General features: G+C 37.8%; 1 protein-coding gene across 10 annotated transcripts in view; it reads right to left on the minus strand.

Moving 5' to 3' along the window:
- The window catches only part of ATP8A1 (ATPase phospholipid transporting 8A1), a 249,992-nt gene that overhangs the window by 87,152 nt on the left and 135,260 nt on the right, over positions 1–27,580 (minus strand). For all 10 annotated transcript variants that reach the window (XM_074396074.1, XM_074396072.1, XM_003940967.3 and 7 more), the window contains 4 exons: positions 25,454–25,538; positions 22,537–22,676; positions 8,726–8,864; positions 4,787–4,851 (listed from right to left, as the gene is read on the minus strand). In XM_074396074.1, the coding sequence (XP_074252175.1) occupies positions 4,787–4,851; positions 8,726–8,864; positions 22,537–22,676; positions 25,454–25,538 (429 nt within the window). The remainder of the gene's footprint in view (positions 1–4,786; positions 4,852–8,725; positions 8,865–22,536; positions 22,677–25,453; positions 25,539–27,580) is intronic.

The raw sequence follows: 27,580 nt of genomic DNA on the forward strand, positions 1-27,580 counted from the left end.
TTCCAATGACTTGACAGGTATTGTTGTCTTTAATTCTCACAACCCCACCCCTAAATGAGATGGACATTTCATTACTCTTGTTTTACAAATGTAGTAGATGAAGGCTAGAAAAACCTATTTGCTTCCCTCACTCTGGAATCAAATGTCTTAGATATACACCCCAGTACCGCTGAGCTATGTGTGTTTGGTCCAGTTATCCTTTCTAGATTCCTTATCTGTAAAATAGGCATAATAGTATCTGCCTATAACATATAAATTGTTTCAGGTATAAATGTGATTGTACCTGTAAAGTCCATAGTCCAGTACCTGGTACAAAATAATAAGCATATAATAAACGTAAGCTGTTGCGTTTGTTATGACTCTAACAGCAATGCGTAGAACCCTGTAGAGGTAGCCGAGGTCTCTTCGTGCAGAAAGTCAGAAAGTTGCATTTTCCTGTGGGATCCAAACACTACTTCCCATGCATTAGGTGGCAGCTCCTGATCACGATGAAGGTGAACATCAACAACTGGAGAGGCAATCTAGAAAGGGTGATCCGATGATCCCAGGCAGAGGTGGGCAGGGCTTCTCGGGAGTGAAGCAGCTTGGGAATACGGACCAGAAGCTTATGAGGGTAGGAGATTTCTGTTTCCAAACATCATGCCTGTTGATTTAATAAAGGCATAGTGTCTCGTTTCCCTTTCTACCTCTTTTTTGTTTTCTAGGAAAGCCTGGCACTATACAAAGGAGGTTGAAAAACAGAAAAAATGGATTTGAAATGTAGCTCTACCTCTGGGGACAGACCCCACAATTCCTCATATAAAAGAGATGCCAGGAGGAGGAGAGACCAAGGTTAAGGGTATATCATGAGAGGCTCAAGACAGACAATTTTGATATCTCTAAAATATCTCTTTAAGTCACAAAGTTAATGGCTTAAGAAATGATGGTCCCTCCCACCCACTACGAATGTAGATGAAATGGTGGTGAAATTCCAAGTATCTCAATGAAACATGTCTTCAAAATTTTTCTCCCATAAGAGGAAACTTAATCCAAACCTATTCAAAAATACAATATGTTAAGTTGCCTGAAAGCATTTCCAGAGATTCAGAGTTGGTGCGCCATGGAGGATATAAATAATATCACATACACCCAATCCTTTGAGAACTGTTTCAGTGCATTTTGAAAGTTTACTTAGAAATTGGGAGCCAAAGATGGGCCACAGCATGAGATTCTCTAGTGTTTAGCTCACATTCTAGATGTTTCTGGATTTAACAGAGTTTAAAAAATGACAAAGTAAAAGTTATAAAAGAGATGCAAAAGTATCACTAGGTATAAGGGTTTATCATTAATAAGAAGTTTGTGGAATATTTCCTGGGCAGTGCTGTGGAGTTAGAGAAGTAAAATGTTCCCCCTTCAAGTTAGTATTTTGAAATTTTTGCCTTTTCAGATGCTTAAAGATATGTCTCGGCTGGGTACAAAGGCTCACGCCTGTAATCCCAGCAGTTTGGGAGGCCAAGGTGGGTGGATCAGTTGAGGTCAGGAGTTTGAGACCAGCCTGGCCAACATGGTGAAACCCTGTCACTACTAAAAATATAAAAAGTAGCTGGGTGTGGTGGCATACACATGTGATCCCAGCTACTCAAGAGGCCGAGTCAGAAGAATTGCTTGAACCCGGGAAGCAGAGGTTGCAGTGAGCTGATATCATGCCACTACATTTCAGCCTCGACAAGAATGAGATTCCCTCTCAAAAAAAAGATTTATAATGAGAACACAATCAGAACTCCTAATAAAGTAGTTCAAAGTAGTACTATAGGAAGTTCTTTAAAAATTATTTATCACAAATACCTAATAGGTTTTGATCAACTTTAGATGATTCTTAATTATTTACCTATGATTTTTTTTTCCTAAAAAAAATAAATAAGTAAAAATCAAACTTTCTGCCCAACTCTTTTGCTGATACTGACAATTTACAAGAGACTGGTGGGTAACTGGATGAGAACACCTGGCTTTGCTTGTGGACAACATTCTAGCTGGGGCTGCTGCTCTTGCTATGAAAGGAGTCAAGAATGAACCCAGGCAGAAAGACCTGTCAGGTTTCCATATCAGGTCTATAGAGTGAGACTTCCATATGACTGCATTTTCAACTGTAGTTTGGGCTTATCTGTTTATTTAAATGTTTTTAAAAATGCTGAAGAGTTTTTTTTTTTTTTAAAGGATACTCATTATCGAAACTCAAAAAAAAAAAAAAAAATTAGCCCAATGGAATTTCTTTGGTTATCTAGATTACAGAAGACAAAGATTTCCATTACCATCGTCACTAGGAGGAAGGGTTTTCTATCCGAAAATTTAAGAGCTTCCAATATGATACATTATAAAAGTTCAACACAAGAAAAAGAGATTCAGCTTTTGAATTTTATCAGCTTTAGAAATATATTTAAATAGAAAATTTGAACAGAAAAATGCTCATTATGTATCATTTATGTGAAAGAGAACTACAGTTATAACTTGTAACCTTAGGGAAAAAAGTAAAAGATGGGGAAATAGTATCTTTTTATAACAAAAATGATCACTATGCAAAACAACTTACAAGCTATTGAAGTAATATTCTTTCTACACAATTTTATAACATCTCCTTTCTTACATGTGCTATGTCCTGTGTTAACCATGCCAATCCTATGCCAAAGGTTACATTCTCCTTACTTTCTAGGCAGCCAAACTGCCTCAGAGAAGCTGATTTTAATTTGCTCAGGGTCCCACAGTTAGATTGGGACAGAACTGTGCTCTTCACCCTGTGCTATTTCACAGAGTGATTCGAGTACCCTCATTAAAATTGTCACTTGACAAAACACACATCCACAATTGATTCCCTAAGACATTATATTCCCAAGTTTATTACTTAAATGCTAATTATTCTTTGTGCAGATAAAATGATAATTCATTACTGATCAGTACAATTTGAACCCAGATTGGATGCTTTTCTTTTCCATATCAATGAAAAAAATAATGATTTACCTACAGGCATTCTAGCACATCTAATGATTTGCCTGAAATCTCAGCCATGGGTTTTATGACACAAGATCGGAAGGAGCTACGCAAAGTGATGTTTCCTTTCCTGCTGAGAAACAAATGAGTGCACCGCAGCAGGCCTGACCCTAAACAGTCAGATTTGTAAAGTCACCACTTAACTCCCCGGGAGAAAAGCCTTCCCCAGACAGCAGTGTTAGAATGCCTGGCAGTCTGGAGCTGGACAAATTAGTGTTAATCCATTCAGCCACAGTGTTTGCCTGTGATCTTTAAACTGCTACTTGAACTGCTAAGGAGATTTTTAGGCACTTTACTTAAAAAATATCAGATATGATCAATGACAACCAAATTTAAAACTGATATACAACTTTTTTAAAAAAGAAGCCCTTAATTAAAAATGACTCAGTGACTCACTCCTCATATATTTACAGTGTACTTACTATGTGTTAGGGCATTTGCAGGACACTGAAAAAGAATGATAAACCAGAACAGACAGACACGGTTCCTGTTTTTATTGAAATTTAGTATTCAACTTGAGACTCCTATCAATGTTTGCTCTGGTAGAAAAAGGTAGTCAAGGTACCTTTGAAGTGCTTATTAATTTCTACCTTAGAAACCTCAAAATAAAAACAAATGCCACTGTCTTAACAATACACTGATACAGTACAATGAGTAATTTTGGTATTTCACTTTCTATTTTTTTTTTTTTTTTGAGATTACTATTCATACTACCTGATACCTAAAACACTTAAAGAACATGCTTATCCAAGAACTGGAGAAATACGACAGCAAAGAATGAGATGAAAGAATCAAGGCTACCATATGCTACGGAAGGTAAATGCCCAAAGCCAGACAGAAAGGATACCATGTAAAATGAGGCGTGGCTTGCCCTAATTTTGCTTCCACATCAAAGGTCCTATCTCTGATTTCCTTCAGGTTTAAGAAAAACTGTGCCCCACATGTAACCCACGTTACTGATGGAGCATAAACACCATCCATTCCTCTGCAGTCACGGCTTCACCACCCCTTCCAAGCATGTGGCCTCTTAGCTTCACCAGCATTCCTAATTACCAAGGTTTTCTCTGTTCTTTGCATCATAATGACTATTTTAAGAAGTTGTGGAATCACCTCTACTGCTCTGTCTTCCATCTAAAATTACAGTCTCCTTTACTTTAAAATGTTAACAGGTAACTTGACCTACATATTATTTTGCTAACTTATTTTACACTGTATTCCTAACAAATCTTTCCTCATTTCCCAAATAGAACATCCAGTGATCACAACTACGAAAAAAGACATCCTAGGAATTTATATTTCATTCCAGAAGTTAGGACATTAAAAGAAAATCTGCCCTACTAGGAATGGTTGTTTTGTGTTGTTCAATAGCTTTCACATGCTTTTTTTAAAGAGGTAAAATATATATTAACACTGGAAGTTAAAGCAGATATAAAATGTTTAATATACAGAATACTCAGATATGAAAACGTTGCAGTCACTCAGCAACGTCTTGACATAATGCTTTTGTAAAACAACTTTTTCTGTCTCACAATATTACGCGAATCATTTCACAATTTCTTTTAGCTGTCACAGATGTAAATCTTGAATCAATTTATATCCATGTGATTCAAAACAGACTACATTATGTTAAAGCAGAACAACAGTGATAAGGTACCTTTGAACCTCAGGAAGATAAAATATTTCTACAGCTATCTGAATATAAAGTAAAATACTATAACATGAATATATTATTAAAAGAGTTTTTAAAATACATAATTTTACTTACATCAAGAGAGCCTTCATTTATAACAATCATTCCCATGTTCTTCTTTAACAGTTTGCAGGAGTGTCCTATATCCAAACATAGAATATGTTAATTGATATAATTTCTCCAGAGAATATGCAAAGATGTTAAAGCAATGATATATACTATGAAAAATATCTAAAGATAATTTTATAAGGACTGAGGGCAATCAGTTGTTTTCCAGGTTTGTAGGAAGCTTGAAATGCTCTTGCTTGCCATAGGAGGGATATGCAACAAGTATGTCTGTCTGGCCTGTTAAGGCTACAGAGACATCTGGAAAGAGATGGTGGTAAGGATTCTTGATGTCCTGAAAGCTGATAAATGGATGTGTAATACCCTTCATGATGACCAACATGAAGAGCAAACGGTAGGCCAATGATTGTTTCTAGAAAACAGAACAATAGAACCCCTCTCTAGACACCCAGGGAAGGGTGCAGGGGGCTGTTGCTTAGATCCACAGATCCCATCACCGTTCCCTTCCTGGGAGAATCTTTACATCTGCTACTTTCCTCTTCCATCTCTTGCTTTGTTGTACTTACTGCAGGGCAAAATCCCCTCTTTGTTAAATCCAACTTGGCCTACTCTGTACCTGTTTGCTACAGCTGACTTTGTCTAGAGAAGACGAGGCAACTCTGCTGATACATTTTAAAAATACCATCCTATTTAAAATAATTCCATCTATACTCACACTTCCTTGGTGATCTCATTCCATCTCATGATTTCATATATCATCTAAATGCTGTCCATTCTGAAACTCCTATGTTCCACTCAGCCCTCTTTCCTGAACTCCAGACTCACATATCCAAATGCTTACTTAACCAGACACTTACATAGGGAGTAGGCGTTTTCATCATCTCAGACTCAGAAAAACCAGGCTCCTGAACCCCCAGCCCCCACTAAGAAAACCTACTTTCCCTTCGGTTAATGTAACTCCATTCTTCAGACGCTAAGGCCAAAAATCGTGGAGTTACTGTCTATTTCTTCCTCTCATATTCCACATCTATCAGTCAATCTTGTTGTCTCTACCTTTAAAACACATCAAGAACCCAATCACTTCTTACCATGTCCCCTGTTACCACCTTGGTCCAAGCCACCATCCTATTTCCCCTGGATTAATGCCATAGCCTCTTCACTGTTCTCCCTGCTTCTACATTTGCTTCCCTCTGAGACCATTTTCAGCCTAGCAGCCAGAATGACTGTTTTTACAGGTAAGTCAGAGCATGTCTTTCCTTTGCTGAGAACCATCAAGTCATTTCCCTGTTTACTTGGAGTAAATGCTGAGTCCTGACAGTGGCCTGAGAGGCCCCATTCACCCTGGACACTGCTACACTGAAGACCTCTTCTACTACTAGTCTTCCTTCTGCTTTTGTGCTGTTTCTCTCTGTAACAGAAGACAGCTTTTCTCTAATCATCATATGACAAGGCCCCTTCTCCTATTTTCGGTGATTCCTCAGATGTCACTTTCTAAATAAGTTCTTCCTGACTTTGTTATTTAAAACAGAATCCCCACTTTGGGAGGCCAAGATGGGTGGATGATGAGGTCAGGAGGTTGAGACCATCCTGGCTAACACAATGAAACCCCGTCTCTACTGAAAATACAAAAAATTAGCTGGGCATGGTGGTGGGTGCCTGCAGTCCCAGCTACTCAGGAGGCTGAGGCAGGAGAATCACTTGAACCCAGAAGGCAGAGGTTGCAGTGAGCTGAGATCGCACCACTGCACTCCAGCCCGGATGACAGAGACTGTCTAAAAAAACCAAAACAAAAAACCAACCAATCAACCAACTAAACCCCTCTGTGCAATGCCCCATGTTTCACTCCTATTTTAGTTTTCTTCATAGCAATCATTGATATTATACTATGTGTGTTTCTAATTTATTTTATTGTGTGTTTCTCTGACTAGTATCTGAGCTCCGTAAGGGCAGATATTTTGGTTTCTTTTGTTCCCTGCTCTGTTCCTCGCACTTAACCAGTACATGGCACTATAGGTACCGTAATTATGCTGAATGGGTGAATCTTACCTTCCTTTTTCTAGGAACCAATCATGGCTCAAGATTCTAAATGTTAAATGTTACCTGAAATCAATACCATACTCTTTTTTCACAAGAACATTCATAATAGTGAACATATCCTGAACTACTAGTACTAGTAACTGCCTATTTTCCACACTTACCACCCTCTATTTCCATATATTGCTATTTGTCATTTTACTGTTTTATCATATTTGTGTTTTTAGGTCTCCCAATTGCAACACAGTCTGCATTTCACCATTATTTTCCTTCTCACACATCTTTCCATTGTCTCCAATAAAAGCAGTAATCTTTGTAATCAGAATTAACAACTTGTGTGGTTTGTAAAGTTCTGCTAGTTTAAAAAAACAAAACGGATTTTCTATTAATAACATCAATTCGTTATAAATTTGAAGTAGAGTTTTATATTTACAGGATACATTAGGCTGACAGCTAAAACTTCTAAAGTATTAGCTAAATTTTTAAATTTTTAGATAGAGGTGCCTTCAGGGTTGTTTTCTGGGAAATCCTCTCTGCCTGGCTGTCCTGGCATGGTTCCTCTTCTGTATACTACTCCTTATGCCTCTTCCTAAAAATTTAAATTTTTAAAAATACAGAGTATTTTTAAATGACTTTCTAAAAATGTGGCCCCATGCTGTGAACTCCCCTAAAATAGTTCCTTTAACTTGGGTGAAGTTTTGAATGTAATATGTATGATTAATGGCAAGCGGATAAATCTATGTCAGGGTTTATAGTGCTTAAGCTACCAAATTTTACTAAATTTGGGGAAAACACTCTTTTTTTTTTTTGGCATGTTGCTGGTACTACAGGCTTCCAATGCCAAATAACTTTCTTCAATGTAGGACCTCTGTTCGGGACTCAATTGTTCTCCCCACCACCACTCATTCCAATTCCTATGCGGGACGCCTAACTGCCAGTGTGACAACATTTGGACATTGAGTCTTAATTGAGGTAATTAGGGTTAAATGAGACCATAAGGGTGAGGCCTGCTATGGTCTGAATGTTTGTGTTCTCCCAAAACTGCTGAAACCCAATCACTAGTATGGTGACAGTAGGAGGTGGGGGTCTTTGGGAGGTGATTAGATCATGAGAGCAGGAAGCTCATGAATAGGATTAGTGCCCCTTATAAAAGAGGCCTCAGAGGGCTGCTCTGCCCCTTTTACCGTACGAGAACACAGTTAGAAGGTGCTGTCTATGAAGCAGAAGGCCAGTACCCATCAGACACCAAATCTGCCGGTGCCTTAACCTTGGGCTTCTCAGCCTCCAGAACAATGAGATATAAATTTCTGTTGTTTATAAGCTACCCAGCTTATGGTATTTTTTTTATGGCAGCCAGAAGGACTAAAACAGATCTCTAGTGCAATAGGACTGGTATCTTAGGTGTCTTATATTACTCCTTATGTCTCTTAGGAGGAAGAGAGAAGCCTTATCAGAAAACAACCCTGCAGGCACCTGGATCTTGAATTTCTAGCTTCCAGAACTCTGTAAAAATAAATTTCTGTTGTCTAAACCACCCAGTGTGTGGTATTCTCTTATGGCAGCCCAAGCTATTATAAACTCTTTCCAAAAAATGGGAATTAACATAATATGAATACAAACTGGCAACCTTCTTCTTTCCTATTATCTTAAAATAATCTTTGGTCACATAATCAAGTATCAATACATAAATCTCCCATAAGCCCAATCTCCAGACAACTGCAGAAATGTTATCCACATGTGCCACTTATGGATGGAACATGTGGGAAGCAGAGATGCAAAGGTGGAAAAAGATTGGAATATTCTAATCTTGACACATCAAATCTTTTGAATCTTGAAATGTCTCAAATCCATCTTCTAAAATATATCAACTTATTAAAAAGTACCAACATGTAAAACTTAAATTAGGTGAATTACCGATGTTAATGGCAGTTTCTTGCTTGTCCCCTGTAAGGATCCAGATTTTGATATCTGCTTTCATTAGCGTTTCTATGGTTTCAGGAACTTGATCTTGTAATTTATCCTCAATGGCTGTTGCTCCAAGTAGCTGAAGATTCTAGAAAAAATTAGTGGTAGAAAATTTGAGAAAAAAAAATCAGTTCATATTCTTTAAAAACAAAAAATTGAAGGGTATATATATTTTAAAAGCAGAGAGTAAATTATAATTGACTTTGGTGCAAATTCCAACTATCCCATTGACTTTTCTCTCTGAAATATCCTTGACTTTCACAGTCTTTAGGCACGAGACTGAGGTTCCCTGAAGCTGTGTAACCTAACTCCTAAGGTAAGGAACACATTCTAAAATAACCTTGTATAGAAGGGGAATAAAATCAGAAGTCAGTTAAAAACAGCTTGGGTGCAGTGGCTTATGCCCATAATCCCAGCATTTTGGGAGGCCAAGGTGGGCAGATCACTTGAAGTCGGGAGCTTGAAACCAGCCTGGCCAACATGGTGAAACCCCATCTGTACTAAAAACACAAAAAAGTAGCTGGGCATGGTGGCGTGTGCCTGTTATGTCAGCTACTTGGGAAGCTGAGGCAGGAGAACCTCTTGAATCTGGGAGGTAGAGGTTGCAGTGAACCAAGATTGCACCACTGCACTCCAGCCTGGGCATTCTAAGAAGAAAATACACCAACAGCTATGGGAGACTACCACAACAAAGTGATACTAGTCTCTGCAAGAAAGAACAAGTTGAATGTTTTTCACATAGTTTCACATTTGTGTACCAGAGGATCAGACTCCAAGATCTCTTGCTCATTAGATGTTGTCTTTGCTATAAGACCAATGGGCTCCGGGGAGAGCTTTTAGTATTTTTATTATTTATTTTGAGATGGAGTCTTGCTCTGCTGCCCAGGCTAACGTACAGTGGTGCCATCTTGGCTCAGCGCAACCTCTGCCTCCCGGGTTCAAGTGATTTCTTCTGCCTCCGCCCCCAGAGTAGCTGGGATTATAGGTGTGCACCACCATGCTGGGCTAATTTTTGTATTTTTGTAGAGACAGGGTTTCACTATGTTAGCCAGGCTGGTCTCGAACTCTGGCCTCCAGTGATCTGCCTGCCTTGGCCTCCCAAAGTATTGGGAATGAACCACCGCACCCAGCCCAAAGCTGTTTTAATCTCTCACGAGAAAGAATAATTTCTACTCTCATCTTCCTAAATGGATGTGGTAAGGGGGAGAGAACAATCTTTTGGTTGTTAGAGAAAATGAACATAGGTAATGTTATTCTTGGTCCTCAATAACTAAGAATGCAGTGATGGATTAAGATATAAACTTTTCTTTCCATCATATGACCAGGCACTGTTGCTAGTGGGGTACCCTTCGCAACAGCGCTCTGGGGGCCACAACCGATTCTCGGTCTTGCCCTGTTTCAACCTCCAGCATGATCCTCTTCAGCGTTTATCATTCTTCTTAATCATTTTCTCTTGCCTTCAGTTTTTCATTTAAAATATAGGTAAGGGCAGATGGCTGCAAAGGAAAGTAAGTGCTGAGGATACTGCCAAAATTAGTGATAACAAAGAAGGTCAGTTTCTACTTTTCCTTATTTTTCACCAAAATTAAAGTCTAAAATTAGTCTCAAGCTTTGGTTAGGCATGAAAAATAAAGTTGACTATGTATGCAAACATGCAAGTGAGAGATAGAGAGCAAGTGTGTGTGTATGCATGCATGTAATTTATACCCGCGTTAGTTTGGAATGCTTTTGGCTGCAAGTAACAGAAAAATCTAACAATGGTTTAAATAAATTAATTTTCCTCACCTAAGTAGTATTGAAGTAGGCAGTTGTGAACATTAAATTTGTAGCTCAACCATACCTCAACTCATTCTCCTGACCTCTCTCAATATCCCAAGGTGGCCGTTACTGGTATAAAGACTATATAGAAGACAAAAATACCAACTGTATCTATCTCTTCATCTATCTCTTATATGAAAAACAAAGTGTTTTAAAAAGTCCTCAGTATATTTCCAAATACTAGTTGGCCAGAGAGTTTCACATGGCTAACTTTAACTATTTGTATTTAGCTTTTCCAGTCTCAATAGTAGAGCTGTTGAGGAAGGAGGGGGATGGGAATGAGTGTTAAATTTGCCAGGCAACAGTCCCTGCTATAGTGGCCATATGGATGGGCATGCATATGCATAGTGTCTGTCTGTGTATCATAAGTATGTATGTCTAAGTAGATACACACACGTTCCCTACTGCCTTGCCTAGTGAAGCTTGATTTATCCTATAAAACCAAACTTACTAGTTATTGCTTCTTTTAAGCTTTTCTACATTTCTTAAAACAAAATTTTCCCTCTGCTGTTTTCCTACAGAACTCTGCTCATCTTTATACATCTTATATTAAGAGAAGTTGTGTAAATGCATGAACATAGTAGATTTGCTCAAAAGTAGGGACCATGTCTTGTTCGTCTTAATGACTCCATAGCACTGAATGTCAGCATTTAGTATGTTTGCTAAGTGAACTAATGGCAAACAAAACCAAAATTCAGGAAGTGTGAAAATACTGCTGCAATCTAGACCATTTTCAATATATTCCAAATAATATGGACAGTTATTAGACTCACTTATGCATGACTTCTTAGTATATAATCTATAATACAGGAAGGCAAATTCCCTTCCAGAAGATAGCATTATCTTATTTCCTTCAATGGAAAGCAGATTTGAAATCTACCATAACCTGATGAATAATCACCATCAAGAAGTTAAAAAAAAAAAAAAAAAAAGAACAATTCAGCATCAATGATGCCAGCATCACAATTGCTGAATTTAAATGTTTACACAATGATTCTACCAAGTCTTCAGCTACTTTTAGGGCATTTGCAGTTACTCATTCTGGCTCACATCCCAGTCAAGATCAGGATATTTCTGTGTTCAAATTTTAAGTATTTTACCCAATGCAAGACGATATTTTCTTTAGTGATCCTGGGGACAGTTTACTAATAAAAGCCCTCAAAATTTCCTGCAAAAATATTTTTTGGAACACTGGGGTAACTAGATAATGTGGGAGCCAAGATATGAACACATTCATTAGAAATATATAAACGAATATATTTGTATATTTTCTATCCGCTAAGGGGAAGAATGAGTGCAGAAAGTACGCCAATATATTACATATTACCACTCATGTACCTATAAAAATAGAATGACTTCACTGGAGAGATTGCATTGAAATCACATTTGAAAGATGAAAAGCATCTAGCTTTGCACAGGTAAAAGTAACATTTTCAAAGCAGGCACAAATAACATAAAGGATCAGAGATGTAGGGCCAGCAAGGTATGCTGAGAAAAGTTACAAATAGGGTAATGTGGAGTGTGTTGGTGGTGACGATAACATGAATCCTTAAGAAGAGTAATAAAACATTTCTGAATATTCAGCAAAATTGTAATGGGTCTACGTTGATGCCTATGAGGGAAATACTTTGCTCCAAAAGTGTGTCAATTTTCCCTTTATCCTAAGAGCTCCTTGAGAACAACACTTACTAATTTTAGTACGAGGCTCTGCAGACTCATTTCCTTTTTGCCCTGGTATCATTTATGGTGAGATTAGAATCTTGAGTGATGGGCTGTTCTGCTTTTGGAAATTAATATTGTTAGCTATATAATGATCATCAGAAAAAAAGATTTGAACTTTGCATGTTTTTCCCGATCATAACACAAGAGCGTTTAGGCCGTAATCAATTTCATCCCCAAAATGTATTACCTTACACAGATGGCCACTAATGGGCACTAGGGGAATTACATATTCAGCAAGTGTTGAAATGTGATAGAATTCCCATGGCATTCATGGAATTAAAAAAAACTCCAAACACGAATTTTATTTTCTAAATGTCACCATGCCAAATGTTATAAAGGCTTGAGGTTGATGACTCTTTGACATTATATAGATTTAGTTATCACTGAAAAAATCTTAAGATAATATTTATTCACCTAGTAAATTCTCCAGTAATCTTATTTTCTCTTTCAGATGTTCCTAATGTATGTATAATTTTTAAAAAGACACTAAATGTAATATTTCTACTCTGAGGACAGAAAGCTTCATGTAGAGTCTGGTAAAATGTATTATGACAGATTTAGAAATTATCATTTTTCCCCAATACATGTATATTTTGCTAAATAACAGAACCTCAAAGTGACCTATTTCCAAATTAGCAAATATTCTGTCAGTGCTTAGATGAAGTCATATTTTTTACAAGTTTGTGATATACCCCTAAATGAGAAAAGTATAATAATCAAACTCATATCAACCTAGGCTTCAGATTACAACATGGCCATTTGGCAAAAATTTCCTTGAAGACAGTAATATTGTTAAGCAAAATTGTACCACTGGAGTAAATGTGGATAAATACTAGTAACATTTAGTACCATTTACTTCCATATGAAATAAGATTATGACTAGGAATGTTGAAGAGGAAACTGGAATTTCATGAATAGAAAAAATGTACCAGGCACTGCTAAGTGTTTTACATTTATGAATTCAGTTACTAGCTTTGGGGAGGTTGAGTAAATTGTCTAAGGTCAACTAGAGGTGCAGCTGAGCTATGACCATAAGAACAAAACATCAAGAACTAATATATACCCAAGGAAGCAAATGGGAGGTAAAACTGAGATTAGATGAAAATTAGAATTTTGTTCAAATCATCAGGCTTTTAAACTTCTGTGTCTGTTCTCGGCCTTCAATAATACTTCATTTCTATGAGTGGGTTTCAGCCTCAGTTCTGAGTCACCTTGGTCAGGTGTACCTATTTCTCTTTTTTACCTGCAGGCTCCAGAATCACATTTCGGGATTAGCTCCTTTGCAAGCACACATGCATGCTTGCATTCATTCACAAATATACACTAAGCAGGTACTTCTGGGCAAGGTGCTGGGGATACAATAGTGAGTTCCTACCTGTATGAAATTTATATTTCAGAAAGCTTCATTAGAAACTCTCCTTGGATTCCTGGCTGCCTCGTTTTCTAACTGTACCTCCTTGCCTTACTGGTGTTTCTCCTAAACCTTGACTTCCTGGTTGTCATCAAGTCCCAGGTAATTAGCCACTAGGCCAGAAATCTAGATGGTGCTTTTCAACCTTTAATTTTTCAGAATCACCTGAGGAGCTTATTAACACAGATTGCTGGGCCCCACATCCAGAATTCCTTGTTGAATAGCTCTATGGTGAACCTGGAAATGTGCAGTGGTTGCTAAGCTGCTGATCTGAGAACCTAACTATGAGAACTGCTCATCTAGAGCAGTGTTGACAAGCTTTCTCTGTAAAAGGACAGATGGTGAATATTTTAGAGTTTGAGGGCCATATGTTCTGTGTTGCAACTAGTTAATTCTGCTGTTGTAGCATGAAAACAGCTAAAGACAACAGGTAAACAAATTGATGTAGCTGTGTTCCAACAAAGCTTTATTTATAAAAATAGGCAGTGGGTGGATCTAGCAACAGAAAAACTTGGGCTGGAGTTTGCAACCCCTGATGTAGAATGCTTCTAAGCATCCCATCTTTGTACCTGGCTCAATCTTGTTTGATCACTGTAGACATTTCTATGTCCAACTCCTACCATTCTCCCTTAGCCTGGCATTAGAGCCTCAGGTGCCAGCTCTCTTGCTTTTCCTTGCAGTTTCAAAATACAAAGCCTTTAAACTATAATACAGGATTACCATCAGAGAGAAATAGTGTTCCCCTAGGAGAATCACGTTACATGTTATATCCTATCTTAAAAAATGTGATACACATTGTATGTTACATGCTATATATGTATTCTTATGTGAGTACAAAGGATAAACACAGGGATGAGGCATCTTTCTAGTCTTGATGGCTCAAAAAAAAAAAAATCTGTCCAACATGAGGTGACACTTGATTTTAAACCCTAAACAATGTATTAAGATTTAGCCAAGCAATGGGGAGAGGTGGGGAAGGATGAGGGAGGTAATTCCAACCGAAGAAATTACATGTATGAAGACAGAGGTATGAAAAGACACATAATGTTTGAGAAGTTGCCATTTAGTCAGTATGGAAATGACAGATGAAGTGAGGTGTGGCACTGAGGAAGATGAGGCTGGAAAAGCCAGTAGGAAATGGAAATGGAGAGGTCTGTATATTATGCTGACAATTCCAAAGCCAAGGGACACCTGGTGGATTTTAGTAGAGGAGAGACAGGATCAAATTTACATTTCAGAAAGGTCACTAGTAGCTGTCTGGGGATGGATTAGGAAAAAAAAAAAAAAAAAAAAGGCTGTACAACCAGTTAAGAGGCCACTGCAGTCAACATTCTCTTGAGGTTTAAAATACGGCAACTCTGGAATTGGGATGTGCTGTGGGATTCTCAGAGCCATTCTACAACAACCCTGGTTCTCAGACTGCTGGGCTCCTCTCTGTTCTGCATCTCACTGGGTGTCATCCTTGTTTCATTCAACTGGTTAATTTTTCTAAGGCCAAGAAATAGATTTTAACTTGGTGCTTTTCAAAGCACAGAAATCATATTTGAACTCACAAAGCCAAGGGCTTAGTTATAAGACCAGAATTCACACAGCCAGCTGAAAGGAATCAGGATTAGAGAGGTGACTGGGTGTAGCTTGCAAAACAGCACATCCATCTTATCTGAGGGAGAAGACAGCAATACCCAGGGTGGAAACGTCTACCACGAAGCAGTCCTAAGAAGGAATATATCATTCCAGAAAGGAGGAGCATGGAATTAGAGCTCTAAGGAAATCTTAAGTACTTTAAATAAGAAGATTCTAATGGCCAGTTGAGGGAAAATCATGAAAAACACATTTCCATCTTATTTTCAAGGAAAGTGGAATACAGTACAGAGTACGTAGAGGCTGCCTCACTAAGTAGCTGAGTCCCAAACAGGCCGTTGACTCCCACTTCCCACCCTGAGTGCTGATCCAGTGATTATGCAACTGCACAATTGATTAATTGAATTCATTTTATCTTTCAAGTCTCCACTATTCTGTACAGATTCTTGCTTTCTTCTAAAGCAAGTTGACGACATAACATAACTTACAGATTATTAACATGGGATTTGGAATTAAGATAGAACAGGGATTTGCATCTCTGCTCTGCCAACCACCGGATATGGGTCCCTCAGCAAGTAACTTAACTTACCTAAGAATCAACTTTCCCAACAGCAAGATTAAGTGTAGTAACTTAGATTTAATAAGGATGTTCTGCAGATGAAATTACATCAGTCATCACAAACATTTCTGAGTATATTAGGAAAAAATGCTGAATATGTACTCATGACAGTTGCATTTTTGTAAATCACTGTTAAAACTAGAAAATTATACTGTTATAAAATGCAAAAGCAAATTATAAAAAAGATGAGATAAAACAAATAGAAGTTCTAACATTTTTTTGCTCACTCCAATGGATCATGTTGTGACTCACTTTAGAGGCCCTCTGACTAAATAATCAGAGTAAATGGTGGAAGACGTGGAGCTTAGTAAATGCTCAGAAAGTGGCAGGTCTTATTAGATGAGCTAACTACAAATGTTCTTAAGCAAATAGTAGAACAGGAAACTACTGGAATTTTAAACCACGAAATCGCCCGTACATCATGTAAATTTTCATTTAGTTTTTTAGCACCAATGAAAGTGATATGTGCAGCTACTATGAATAGATGTGGTAGTTTAATCTGAAAAAAGCATTCCATTCTAATACAGAAGTTACTGTGAACTTGGCAGTCATGAATGTTCAAGAAAAGTCCTGTTTTCCATTAAGTTTTATATTTCTTTAGGAATCCTCTAAACCATTTGTTGCCATTTGTTGCAAAGGGTGCTAAATTGTTGTTTAGTCATACTGAGTGTAATGGTTGATCTACATTACGCCACATCAAGGGACTCTTTAACCATCCCCAAAATACCATACCAACCACATTTTGGGGAGGGATAAAGGAAATAATGTAAAAAAGGATCACTACCTCACTGTCCGATCTTGGTTCCTTAACTCAGTGCCCACGGCACTAAAGCCTGTCTGCAATTATATTGTTTTAGTTTACAGGTTCACTACTTATCTCCCACCACTGAAACAAAAGGCAGAAATTCTTCTATCCTCTCATTGCTGAGCCCCAGAGCCTAGAACAGAGCCTGTCATGCAGTGGTGCTCAGATATTTGTTGCTGAATCTTTCCAACCATTCTCACATTTATGTATTAAGTAACTTTGAAGACAGGTTTTATAAAGGAATGAGTATATTCTTCTAAAGATTGCCTTCTGTAAAATTACTGACTTCTTTTCTAACATATCCCTAAATTAATCCTTAGTGATAGCACATTTGATACCAGTGCCTTCAGTGTGTGGAAAGCATGAACTAGATTTGTTAATAGGCGGTATACTTTCATTAAGCAAGCCCTTATTAAGCTCGAACTTCTGAATAAATTATTTAAAATAATAATTAATTTATTCATCAAATGACTGAGTGGTTAATATAGGCTTGTCAGTCAAGCGCTGGAGACACAGTGATAAATATGTAAACACAGTGCCTGCTTTCATGAAGCTTCAATCTAGTGGATGACATACATCAATCACAAACTACAAAATGCACATAAAACACAACATTGCTATCTGATCAAATAAAGGCTTGATAGCAGAATTACAGCATTCTGAGTTTACTCTTAAGTGCAAAAATGATCCTCTAACCCATAAACCATTTTAGAAAAACTTGCACAGATAAAAGCATTGGATAAGTTTTCCTTTTAAAAAAAAGTTTCCCAATCCATGCATCATAATAAGAGAAAAAGAAAAATCTTATCACCAGGGAAATACCGCTTGAATCAGTGATAAATCTAGACAGGTATTATAGCTTGCACTGTTTTCTGTAATGTTCAAGATAAATAATTTGCTTTCAGAAACACACAAATTACTAGTAGGTAATCTATGCAGTACTAAAGACATAGCTGCATTTTTCTATTGAAGCAAATAAATACTAAAAATTTTCAAAAAATTATGTATTCCAGGAAGGCAGTCCTCTTTATCTCAAACAGTGGTTTAATTATAAAATAAGAAACACCAGAAACTTCTGTACTATGAATTTTCAAAGAAATCCGATAGCATTAGTATGAATATAAGGCAAAACATAATTTATGTGTCTTAGAAATATGTTAGAATAAAAGTAAACAAATTTTAACAAAGAATAGAAGCTCAGACAAAAAAGAAGGGGTACCACCCTGGCTCTTGATATATTAAAGTGAAAGATCAAAGGTGAGAAATTTCAGAAAAATCCCTGCCAATGAAACATAAAATTTTATAATAATTCTGTTATTTACAATTCTTCTTGAGAAAACACAAAATTTTAACTTAATTAAAAAAAATCTGATTTAGGTCAGGCATGGTGGCTTCTGGCTTATGCCTCTAATCCCAGCACTTTGGGAACCCGAGGTGTGTGGATCACGAGGTCAGGAGATCGAGACCATTCTGGCTAACATGATGAAACTGCATCTCTATTAAAAACACAAAAAATTGGCCAGGTGTGGTGGCACATGCCTGTAATCCCAGCTACTTGGGAGGCTGAGGCAGGAGAATCACTTGAACCTGGGAGGCTGAGGTTGCAGTGAGCCGAGATTGTACCACTGCACTCCAGCCTGGGCAAAAGAGTGAGACGCCGCCTCAAAAAAAAAAAAAAAAAAAAAAAAAAATCTGATTTAAAAAATACAGGCTGATACTATAAATGGTTTCCCAATCTAAAATTATGAGTCCAATTATGTTGACTACCTTTCAAAAGAATGAGGTTAAGATAAAACAGGTCAAATTTGTTGTCTGAAAGAATGAGACAACTGTAAATTTTCTCAAGTGGTGACAAAAAGAGACTAAGAGGTGTTACTGTCCACAATACCCAAGGTGAACCTGCAATTCTCCTTCTCAACTTGGGTCAAGACAACTGAAGTATCTGATATGATTCTTATAAACCCATTTGCATTTTAATTGTATCAACTCCCTTATTCCTGAACAAGTTAGGCCTTCCAAGTAATCAATGTCACCTCTTTATTTAGTTAACAGCAAAAGAAAAACAGACAAAAAAGATGTGTTGGCAACTGATTCATGAAAAAACCCTCAGCATTAAATTTTTAAAAAATATCCTGAAAAGTTTATTATATGAATGCAAATATTGGAGCTCAAACAGAACAATGTTGGAGCAGAGCTGATAATGATATTTTATAGAGAGATTTAAAAGTCCCAAATCCTCTCATCTCACAATGACTGTCAATAGGGATAACAATGCCTGCTGGACTTTTTCAAACTTCCCCTGTCCTCCTTCCTGCAGTGTGCCCCAGGAGTGAAGGCAGTGATTCCTAGCACTCGGTGTGCTGCGTAGTAACATACCTGCGTAACTAAGCATCACGACCAAAGGACAAATACCTTCCTGTATACTTTTGGTCTATGTGGATACCTTTTTCAGCTTATGCTAGGTGTTATAGTACCCAAAGGAATAAGGATTTAACTTAATTTTAAAAACTGAATTACTAGTTTGAACAAACACTGGAGGGAAAGGAGGGAGAGAGCAGGGTTTAAAATTCCTACCTGAATTCTATTATAACATTTTCACTTATTTTGTAATATAATATTTTAGAAAGAACTTTATAAATCTTTTATATTTTGAATGTCGTTAATGTAATACTGCCATTAATGTGTCAATGACATTTCATTTCAATTCAAATATGTTCAGAAACATCTTGCATATGAGCACAATGATGTTCTGATCTTTTGAAGAATTCATTTTCTAAAAAGTCCACACATAAATATAATATATGGCTTTCAAACTGCTTAGTGGATCCTTAGTCACAACAAGCCCCTCACGGAGCACCCACGAGGGCAAGGTGGAGGCGGAGGGGAAAGCCAGCGTGGATCTCCTCTCTACGCTTCCACTCGAGCCAAAGCAGCCCTGCTTTCATCAGTTATATACATTATGATTCCGGCAATGTTTTGTTTGGAAAATTCTGTTCTTAAAAAAAAGGATGTGAAAACGACCCTCACAGTTTAAAAATTCACCATGTGACATACTAAGTCCAGTATTATCGTCTATATAAAAGTGGATTCCAATCACATAAAAAACAGATTACGTAAATAAACAGCATGTCTCAGTTAAAGGAGGTAAAGAAGACGACAATGGGTGAACCCTAGGACTATATTTGCTCAATTTAAAGCCAGGGTAACATGCTGGAGCAATCTGTGGTCTGATGTGCTGAAACTTGCCTTACTAGAGTGGTTTTAAGGGCAGTAAATCACAACTTCTGAATTCTCATCCCAGTGGATTTTAACAAAGAATAGAAGCTCAGACCAAGAAAGAAGTGATATAACCCTGGTTCTCTATATTAAAAACCCTACAGTCCTTCTATGATCAGGATTAACAGAAACACTTAAAAAAAAAAAAAAAAAAAAAACAGCTTGGTCACAGAGATTCCTGTGTTATTTTATTTTTTATTTTTTTCCTTGAGACAGGGTCTTGCTCTGTCACCCAGGCAGGAGTGCAGCAGTGCTTCTGCAGCTCACTGCAGCCTCAGCCTCCCAGACTTAGGCAATCCTCTCTGCCCCAGCCTCCTGAGCAGCCGGGAACACAGGCACACACACACACACACACACACACACACACACACACACACACACACACACACACACTTTTCATGGATTACCTAAGGCAACTTAAATTTTAATGTAGCTCATGATTGCCATCTGCTGGGAAAACGTTGAACATCTATTTCAGTTAAAAGCTGGAAGTCACAAGGCTTTTACTCAAATATCAAAAGAACAAGAAACAAAGCTGTTAAAGCTAGAAAATCTAATCTATAAAAAACTCTAGGGCATCCAGAGAGTAAGGATATCAGGTACATTAAACATTCAACTCTAGAACTGAAGTTGTGCTTCAAGTGGAAACAATTTAATATGTTTAGAATCAATTTTCAAATATATTTTGTATTCTGACATTATCTATTAATTCTCTCATGAGGATGGGAGGCAACCTTCCTTATATTCAGAGACAGGAACAAAATCATTTACAAACAGGATTTTAAAATTATTTCTTAAAACAGTAAGAGAAGCAAAGATTAAAAATCAATACCACGAACACTTTAAGATATGTGACTTCAGTTGGGCAGATGGAAAGACATTATGATTATGGCCTCAGATTATTTTATTTCACTACATAAATACTCCAAAGACATAATCATATATAAATACAGTAGGAAGTGGAGAGAGAGAAGGTGGAGGGAGGGAGTGTTGAGGGAAAGAGTGGGGGAGAAAGAAGACAGCGAGACACACTGAAATAAGTCAATTGACAACAAGCCTCCTGCTGTGTGTATACCTACAGAATTCAGGGTGGGAGAATCACACTGGAAGACACCACACATGCTATCCATGTCTTCTTATAAACACGCAGAATAAAAAGTTCAAATATAAGGAGGAGATATCTAGATATACCTACATATCTATCTGTATCTATCTATACAGGTATGGTATAGGTGATCTTATATTTATATTTAGATATCTTCCCCTTACAAAATATAAAGGCTATATGAGAAACAGTCATCTTCCGTAAAAAGTGATGATGTGTTGAGGAGATAGGAGACCAATATCTCGAGTTCCATGGCAAACTTGTGCAATAAAGAAAACCAACTGCAGCTAGAACGTGGCATCCCCCTATGACTTAAAGAGAAGGACAAGTGTCGGGCAGAGGTGGGAAAGAGCCCAGGGCAGGGGTACTGGTGGCACCAGCTACCTTTCAAGACAGGAAGCACAAGGAAGTACACAGTTTGATAGAGAGGAAAGAAGAACAAAATGTCAGCCTTTACTTACCTGGAGAAAAGAGCAAGTAAACCGCAGTGGACAGGCTAGTTTGATTCTATGCAATACAAACATGAGTGCAATTGAAGAGTTATTTAATGGCAAGCTAGAGGTTATAGAATGAAGATGCTTGAGTGATTCAGAGCATGAACACTGGAGGAAGAGTGACGATTCGGGCACCCACTACTGGGAGCTGTGTAATCTCAGCTAACTTACTTAACCCCTCTGTTACCTTGGATTCTTCGTCGATAAGATAGGAATAATTAGTACCTCAAAGGGATGTTGTAAGGACTGAATAGATGAATAGAGGAAAGTGCTAGAAAAAGCACCTGGCATACATCAAGTACTACATAAAAATGTTTCCTGTTCTTAATTAAGGAAGCAAGATTCTTTCTGTTTATACAGCATCAATCGTAATGTATCCATCACTTTCTGGCTTAATATCCTTGGTTTCTTTATCTGCAAAATGAGGATATTTACTGCTGTGACAGAAAGAACACAGGTACATGTTTGTCATAGTGACTGGCCAAGTGTCAGCACTGCATTACTCTCATATATTATGATCAGTTTTGCAAGCTGTGTGATTGCTGTTTTACATTACATATTATATGTGTTTATTAACTCAGAGTACACATGTAGATCTATGTAATTTGCACGTGTGTATGTGGGGCATGTTCCATATCCTCAGTGATCCAGAAACAGGAATACATTGGCAAGGAGATTACTAGACTGGCCAAAACTTGATCCAAAATTGTGAAGAGTGAAGATCTTTACAAAGTAATATCTAACCCCAAAGACTTCTCAGCAACATTTTAATGCATATTAAGATTTGTTAATGGTTAGATGACAAGAAGATATTCAATAGTAAATGCTATGTCAAGATATTTTGATTTTTATTCCATTGGTTCCTTGAATAAAGATCGAAACTCTCTGGAAACAAACCCTCTGTATGATCAATAGAATCATCTACATACCTTTTCAATCAACTCATAGCTCTCTTCGAGTTTGAGCAGCCTGTTCTGCACAGAGGTAGATGCTCGCTGATAGACTGCTCGCCATTCCTGAAAGTCACTCTCTGAAATCTCAGCCACAGCAAAACATAAAGTTCTTAACCCTGGAAAAGGTAGCATATATCACCCCAACACACCAAAGAAAATTTTATTCAGAGGTCTGAGATTTCTGTTTTTATTTCACTAAATCTCATTTTGAAAAAAGTGATTCCATTCAATTTACTGAAGTCCAATTAAATTATGACAAAACTTTAGTATGAAACACAGATTAATGTTCCCCTGGTCTTTAAAATTGGTACCTTGTTTCTAATTCCCAACCCTTTTAATCCATCTTTCATGCCTTGTGTGGCATTTCTAAAATCCTAATCTTATCAAGTAATTATTTTGCTTGGAATCTTCCAATTTTTCCCCAGGACAAAATTTAAACCCCAAAAGTATGGTTTATTCATGTTTCATCAGGTGGCTTCACTCTCATTCCCTGCCATTCACTTCCCACACACAGGGGTCTTTGCTCTTGCTGGTCACTTTTTCTCCATTCTGCTTTTCCCAATGACCGCCCACTGGTCTGCCTTGCAAATACTTGCAAAGACTCGGTTCCGAAAATCATCTCTTTGATGCACCCTCCTCTCAGCGAGATGCCAAAGGCAGAAACACTCCTATGGCGTGAGTGACAATGTTTTACAGTTTTTCTTGTATGTCTCCTCTATTACAGCACTTGGAAAGCAGGGACCAGAGTTCTTCAGAGTAACTCAGTACCCAGCATAGTGGCTGACTTATTATAGTGAACTCACAGACGTGTGCAAAGGAAGGAGACCCCGGTGGGGTCTACTGGGAGAGCCACCTTCTTCTTACTAGCATATATGACTACATTTATTACTGCTCTTTGTCATCATAAATCTGTAGTTTAAAAGTCTTAAGTATAATTGCGGGATAGTGGCAAAACAGAACTGCCAGCAGACACACCCTGGGAAAACAGTCGAAATTGATATTTAAAGTCACTCGCCCCCTGTGCTTGCTGCCTGCCAATTTCATAACTCACTTCTCTCTCAGCCAGAAATAAAGTAGAGGGATTGAAAGAAGGGAGAGGCCACAGCACTTGTCAGCTACACAAGGAAGCCGTTATCTAGGTTTGCAAGAAGACAATGCACCCACTCTAGGTCATTTAACTCTGAAAATGACTAGGACCAAATGCTAGGCTTAGTGATCTCAAGACAAAACGTTTCTAAGGGAACAGGTCAGAAGTGAGAAGCAAGGAACATACAAAGTACCCAGAGAACTCTACCTTCCAAGAAAGGATTGTCTATTGCCAGATCACAGAGAGCAGAACTTAAATCTTTGGGGCCCTTTTAGGACATGTTTTTCTCTCTTGAAAACTTGGCTGGAAAACTCACTGGAGGGCAGTCATGGGGAGAAGTGTCATCCAGCCCAGGGCCAGAAAGAATGGGGTGGAGATGGGGGCCCAGCCATTAAAACCTAAGAGTTGAGTATCTTTAATATCACAACCAGAGAGGAGAAAGATGCCCTCGCGTCTCCTCCAAAACAAAAAGAACCTGTGTCGTATGCTGGGTAGGTTGTACCTGCCAAGGTCTGAGGCTGGGCCTTAAGGAATCTGAATTCTATGAATATATATATTTCCATGCTTTTACATTTTGAAGAACTATACACAGGCTTTTTTTAAAAGCCATCTTTTTCGTTTGTTTTGGCTTTTGTTTTCGCCTAGTATTTTAAAAAACATTCCTATCTTTTCTCTGCCAGAGTTAACAGGAAAAAGTATTTCACCAGGTCAGTTTGATGCCACTGGCAACAGTTCCAGCTGAAACAGAGAGGAGTGAAAACTGAGACTGAAGATTTAGATACAGCGATAACCATCATGTCCAGTATGAGTTAAGACCCTACTGATTCTTGTAGTCATTGAATGTCATGTTTAACAACCCTCACTTCCTTTCATCTACCCTAGATAATCTCTCTAGACTTTATACTGATTTGCCTAGCACATAATATATTTCAGGAAGACAGACAGACAGGGATAAGCTTGTTTATCCTATTTTGGATTCTCAGGCCTCACACAGAGCCTGGCATGTGGTAGGGTCTCTCTAAGAAAGTCTTGAGTTGTAATAAACTGAACAACAATTTTAATAGTTACATAAGTTTTTTTTTTGTTTTGTTTTGTTTTTTTGAGACGGAGTTTCACTCTTGTTATCCAGGCTGGAGTGCAATGGCGCTATCTTGGCTCACCACAACCTCTGCCTCCTGGGTTCAAGCAATTCTCCTGCCTCAGCCTCCTGAGTAGCTGAGACTACCGGCGTGCACCACCATGCCCAGCTAATTTTTGTATTTTTAGTAGAGACGGGGTTTCACCATGTTGACCAGGATGGTCTCTATCTCTTGACCTCGTGATCCACCCACCTCGGCCTCCCAAAGTGCTGGGATTACAGGCGTGAGCTACCGCGCCCGGCCATAAGTTTTTAATAAAAAGTTTTGAGTTGAAACTAAAAGAACTATTTTAATAGTATAGAGGTTTATTTCTTTCTTATTCAGATTAGAATTTTTCTTTTTAGTCTTGCTTATTTCTCTAATGAATTGCTTCAGATACAAAGTGAAATATTTAAAAAGTACACACAATCCACGCTAAAAGTAAAACATTTATAGGCCCTACCATTTAAATCGCAGGAACAAAGTCGCTCAAAATTTTAATAAATATAGTTTTAGGAAAGTAAAATAAAAATACAGGCTGGAAAAAGCATATAGTAAAATATATATTGCCAACCACTGACATCTTACTTTAGGAATCTCTAAGTCTAATAATAGTGATCTTGAAAGCTATCAGAAGTATAAGATTTCTTTTTATTTTAATCATGCTTTATTGCCGAATTACACTTACCTTCTGTAGCAAACTGCTCTAAATGTTTTAGGGTAATTTCTTTGTATTTTGAAGTCTCTGCCAGTCGATCATAAATTACAGTGTCCTGGGAAACAAACAGAAGGTAAAACGACTTAATTAAGCATTCTGAGTTTAATAAAGTTGATAACAGTAGTAGTAGGAAATCAGTCTAACAACCACCAATCCCTTTTAGCATTAGTTTTAAACCATAAGATATTTTTGCCTAATACTACTATTTTCCTAGTGACATTAAGAATTAAGTCTCTAGTCCTGCATCTTCCTCTTTCTTCTTTCTGAATAAAAATTGTAGTTACTCCCATGTTAAATATCTCATATTCTACCAATGCCTCACTTACCTTCCACATGCTGCAAGATCTACCTTAACCCAGAAGGTTTTCTGGAACACCTCTATAGGTGTTCAGAGGTGCTGCAAGGAAGAACGGTCCAGAACTCAAGTAAGTTTGGGAAACACTGCATTGAGCAAAACAACAGAGCTTGTCTTGCTGCAATATTCCTTGGGTCCTTTAAAATGCCAGTGGACTTTTTAGGGTTTAGAGCCTGTTTATGGGACCAGTGCTCACAGAAGAACAAACTTTAAGAAATACAGCACTAAATCCACTGAGAGCACCAGTGGGTACGGTGGGGAGAATCTCGGACAAATGTTGAAATGCCTTAAATAGCCGAATATTTCCGACTGTGTCACTTTAGCTTTAAGACTCAGTTTACTTAATCTGTGAAATTTGATTACCAGATTATGTTTAAAGTCCTTTTCAGCTTTAACTTCATGCACTACTTACGCTTCTCTAGTTTTTGCTCTTTTATAAATTGCCCATTATTCCTTTAGTTATTATCCAGCTTTGGTTTAGTGCTTTAAGAATTTTAGTATTCAACCTTCATGGTTTTATTAGACCAGGAAAAAATAAATCATTTATCTGCAATTACTTTCTCAGTGGTATTACCATTTTGGGGTCTCCAGTCTCAGGGCTGAGATTTGGAAGCAGACTAATGGAGTATGATTTAGAACCCTTGAGAGAAACAGAACTTAGTGACCTCAGAACAGATGGAGTATTCCCAGCCCCAATTATGAATTTCTTTTTATTTTTCAGTGATGGAGTGGGAGGGGGGGCAAAGCAAAAGGAAATGAGAGTTTCCCCTCATGGCTCTTTCCTGAGAATGAGAAGAGTAACTTGTAAATTCTATTGTTTTCAGAGGCTAATATTTTCAATGAGATGAATATAGGCCATTCTAAAACTAAGAAAATCTTTGAAAACATTAAAATTATGGAAACAAAAGTGATAAGTAATATAGTTAAAAGGATTAAATTCTGTAGAGTATCCAAACATTCTAGTGGAAGAAGCTGACGTTTAGAATGGGAAAAATTAATTTTCTGCCTTCTTTGTAGTGTTGAGAAAAAGCAGAAGAAAGATGCGGCCTTCTGCATTAAATGTACAGTATGTTTTTTAAAATGACAGTCACAATCAGCTGGCAATGCCTACACATGAAAAATGAATAAGCATTGTGATGGTTAAAACTGAGTGTCAACTTTATTGGATTGAAAGATACAAAGCACTGATCCTGGGTATGTTTGTGACGCTGTTACCAAAAGAGATTAACATTTGAGTCAGTGGGCTGGGAAAGGCAGACCCGCCCTCAATCTGGATGGGCGCCAGCTAATCAGCTGCCAGCGAATATAAAACAGGCAGAAAAACATGAAATGGCAAGACTGGCCTAGCCTCCCAGTGTACGTTTTTCTCCCGTGCTGGATGTTTCCTGCTCTCAAACATCGGACTCCAAGTTCTTCAGTTTTGGAACTCAGACTGGCTCTCCTTGTCCTCAGCCTGCAGGTCCCACGGCCTATTGTGGGACCTTGTGATAGTATGAGTTAATGTTTAATAACTCCCCTTTATATATGTATTTATTCTATTATTCTGTGCCTGCAGTGAAAACTAGAGGAACAGAATATTAAGGGTGGAGTTCTTTCATAGGTTTTGGGGTTTCTGGAGTTGGCTGCTTAATGTGATTAGACCCCAAAATGCTAAGGACTCTACTTCTAACAGTGTGGAGAATACTCACAATCCTTGGTGTAAACTGTTTAGAGAGTTACATAAAATGAATGCATTTGACATT

Source organism: Saimiri boliviensis, chromosome 3, assembly GCF_048565385.1.
Source record: "Saimiri boliviensis isolate mSaiBol1 chromosome 3, mSaiBol1.pri, whole genome shotgun sequence".
Taxonomy (NCBI): Eukaryota; Metazoa; Chordata; class Mammalia; order Primates; family Cebidae; genus Saimiri; species Saimiri boliviensis.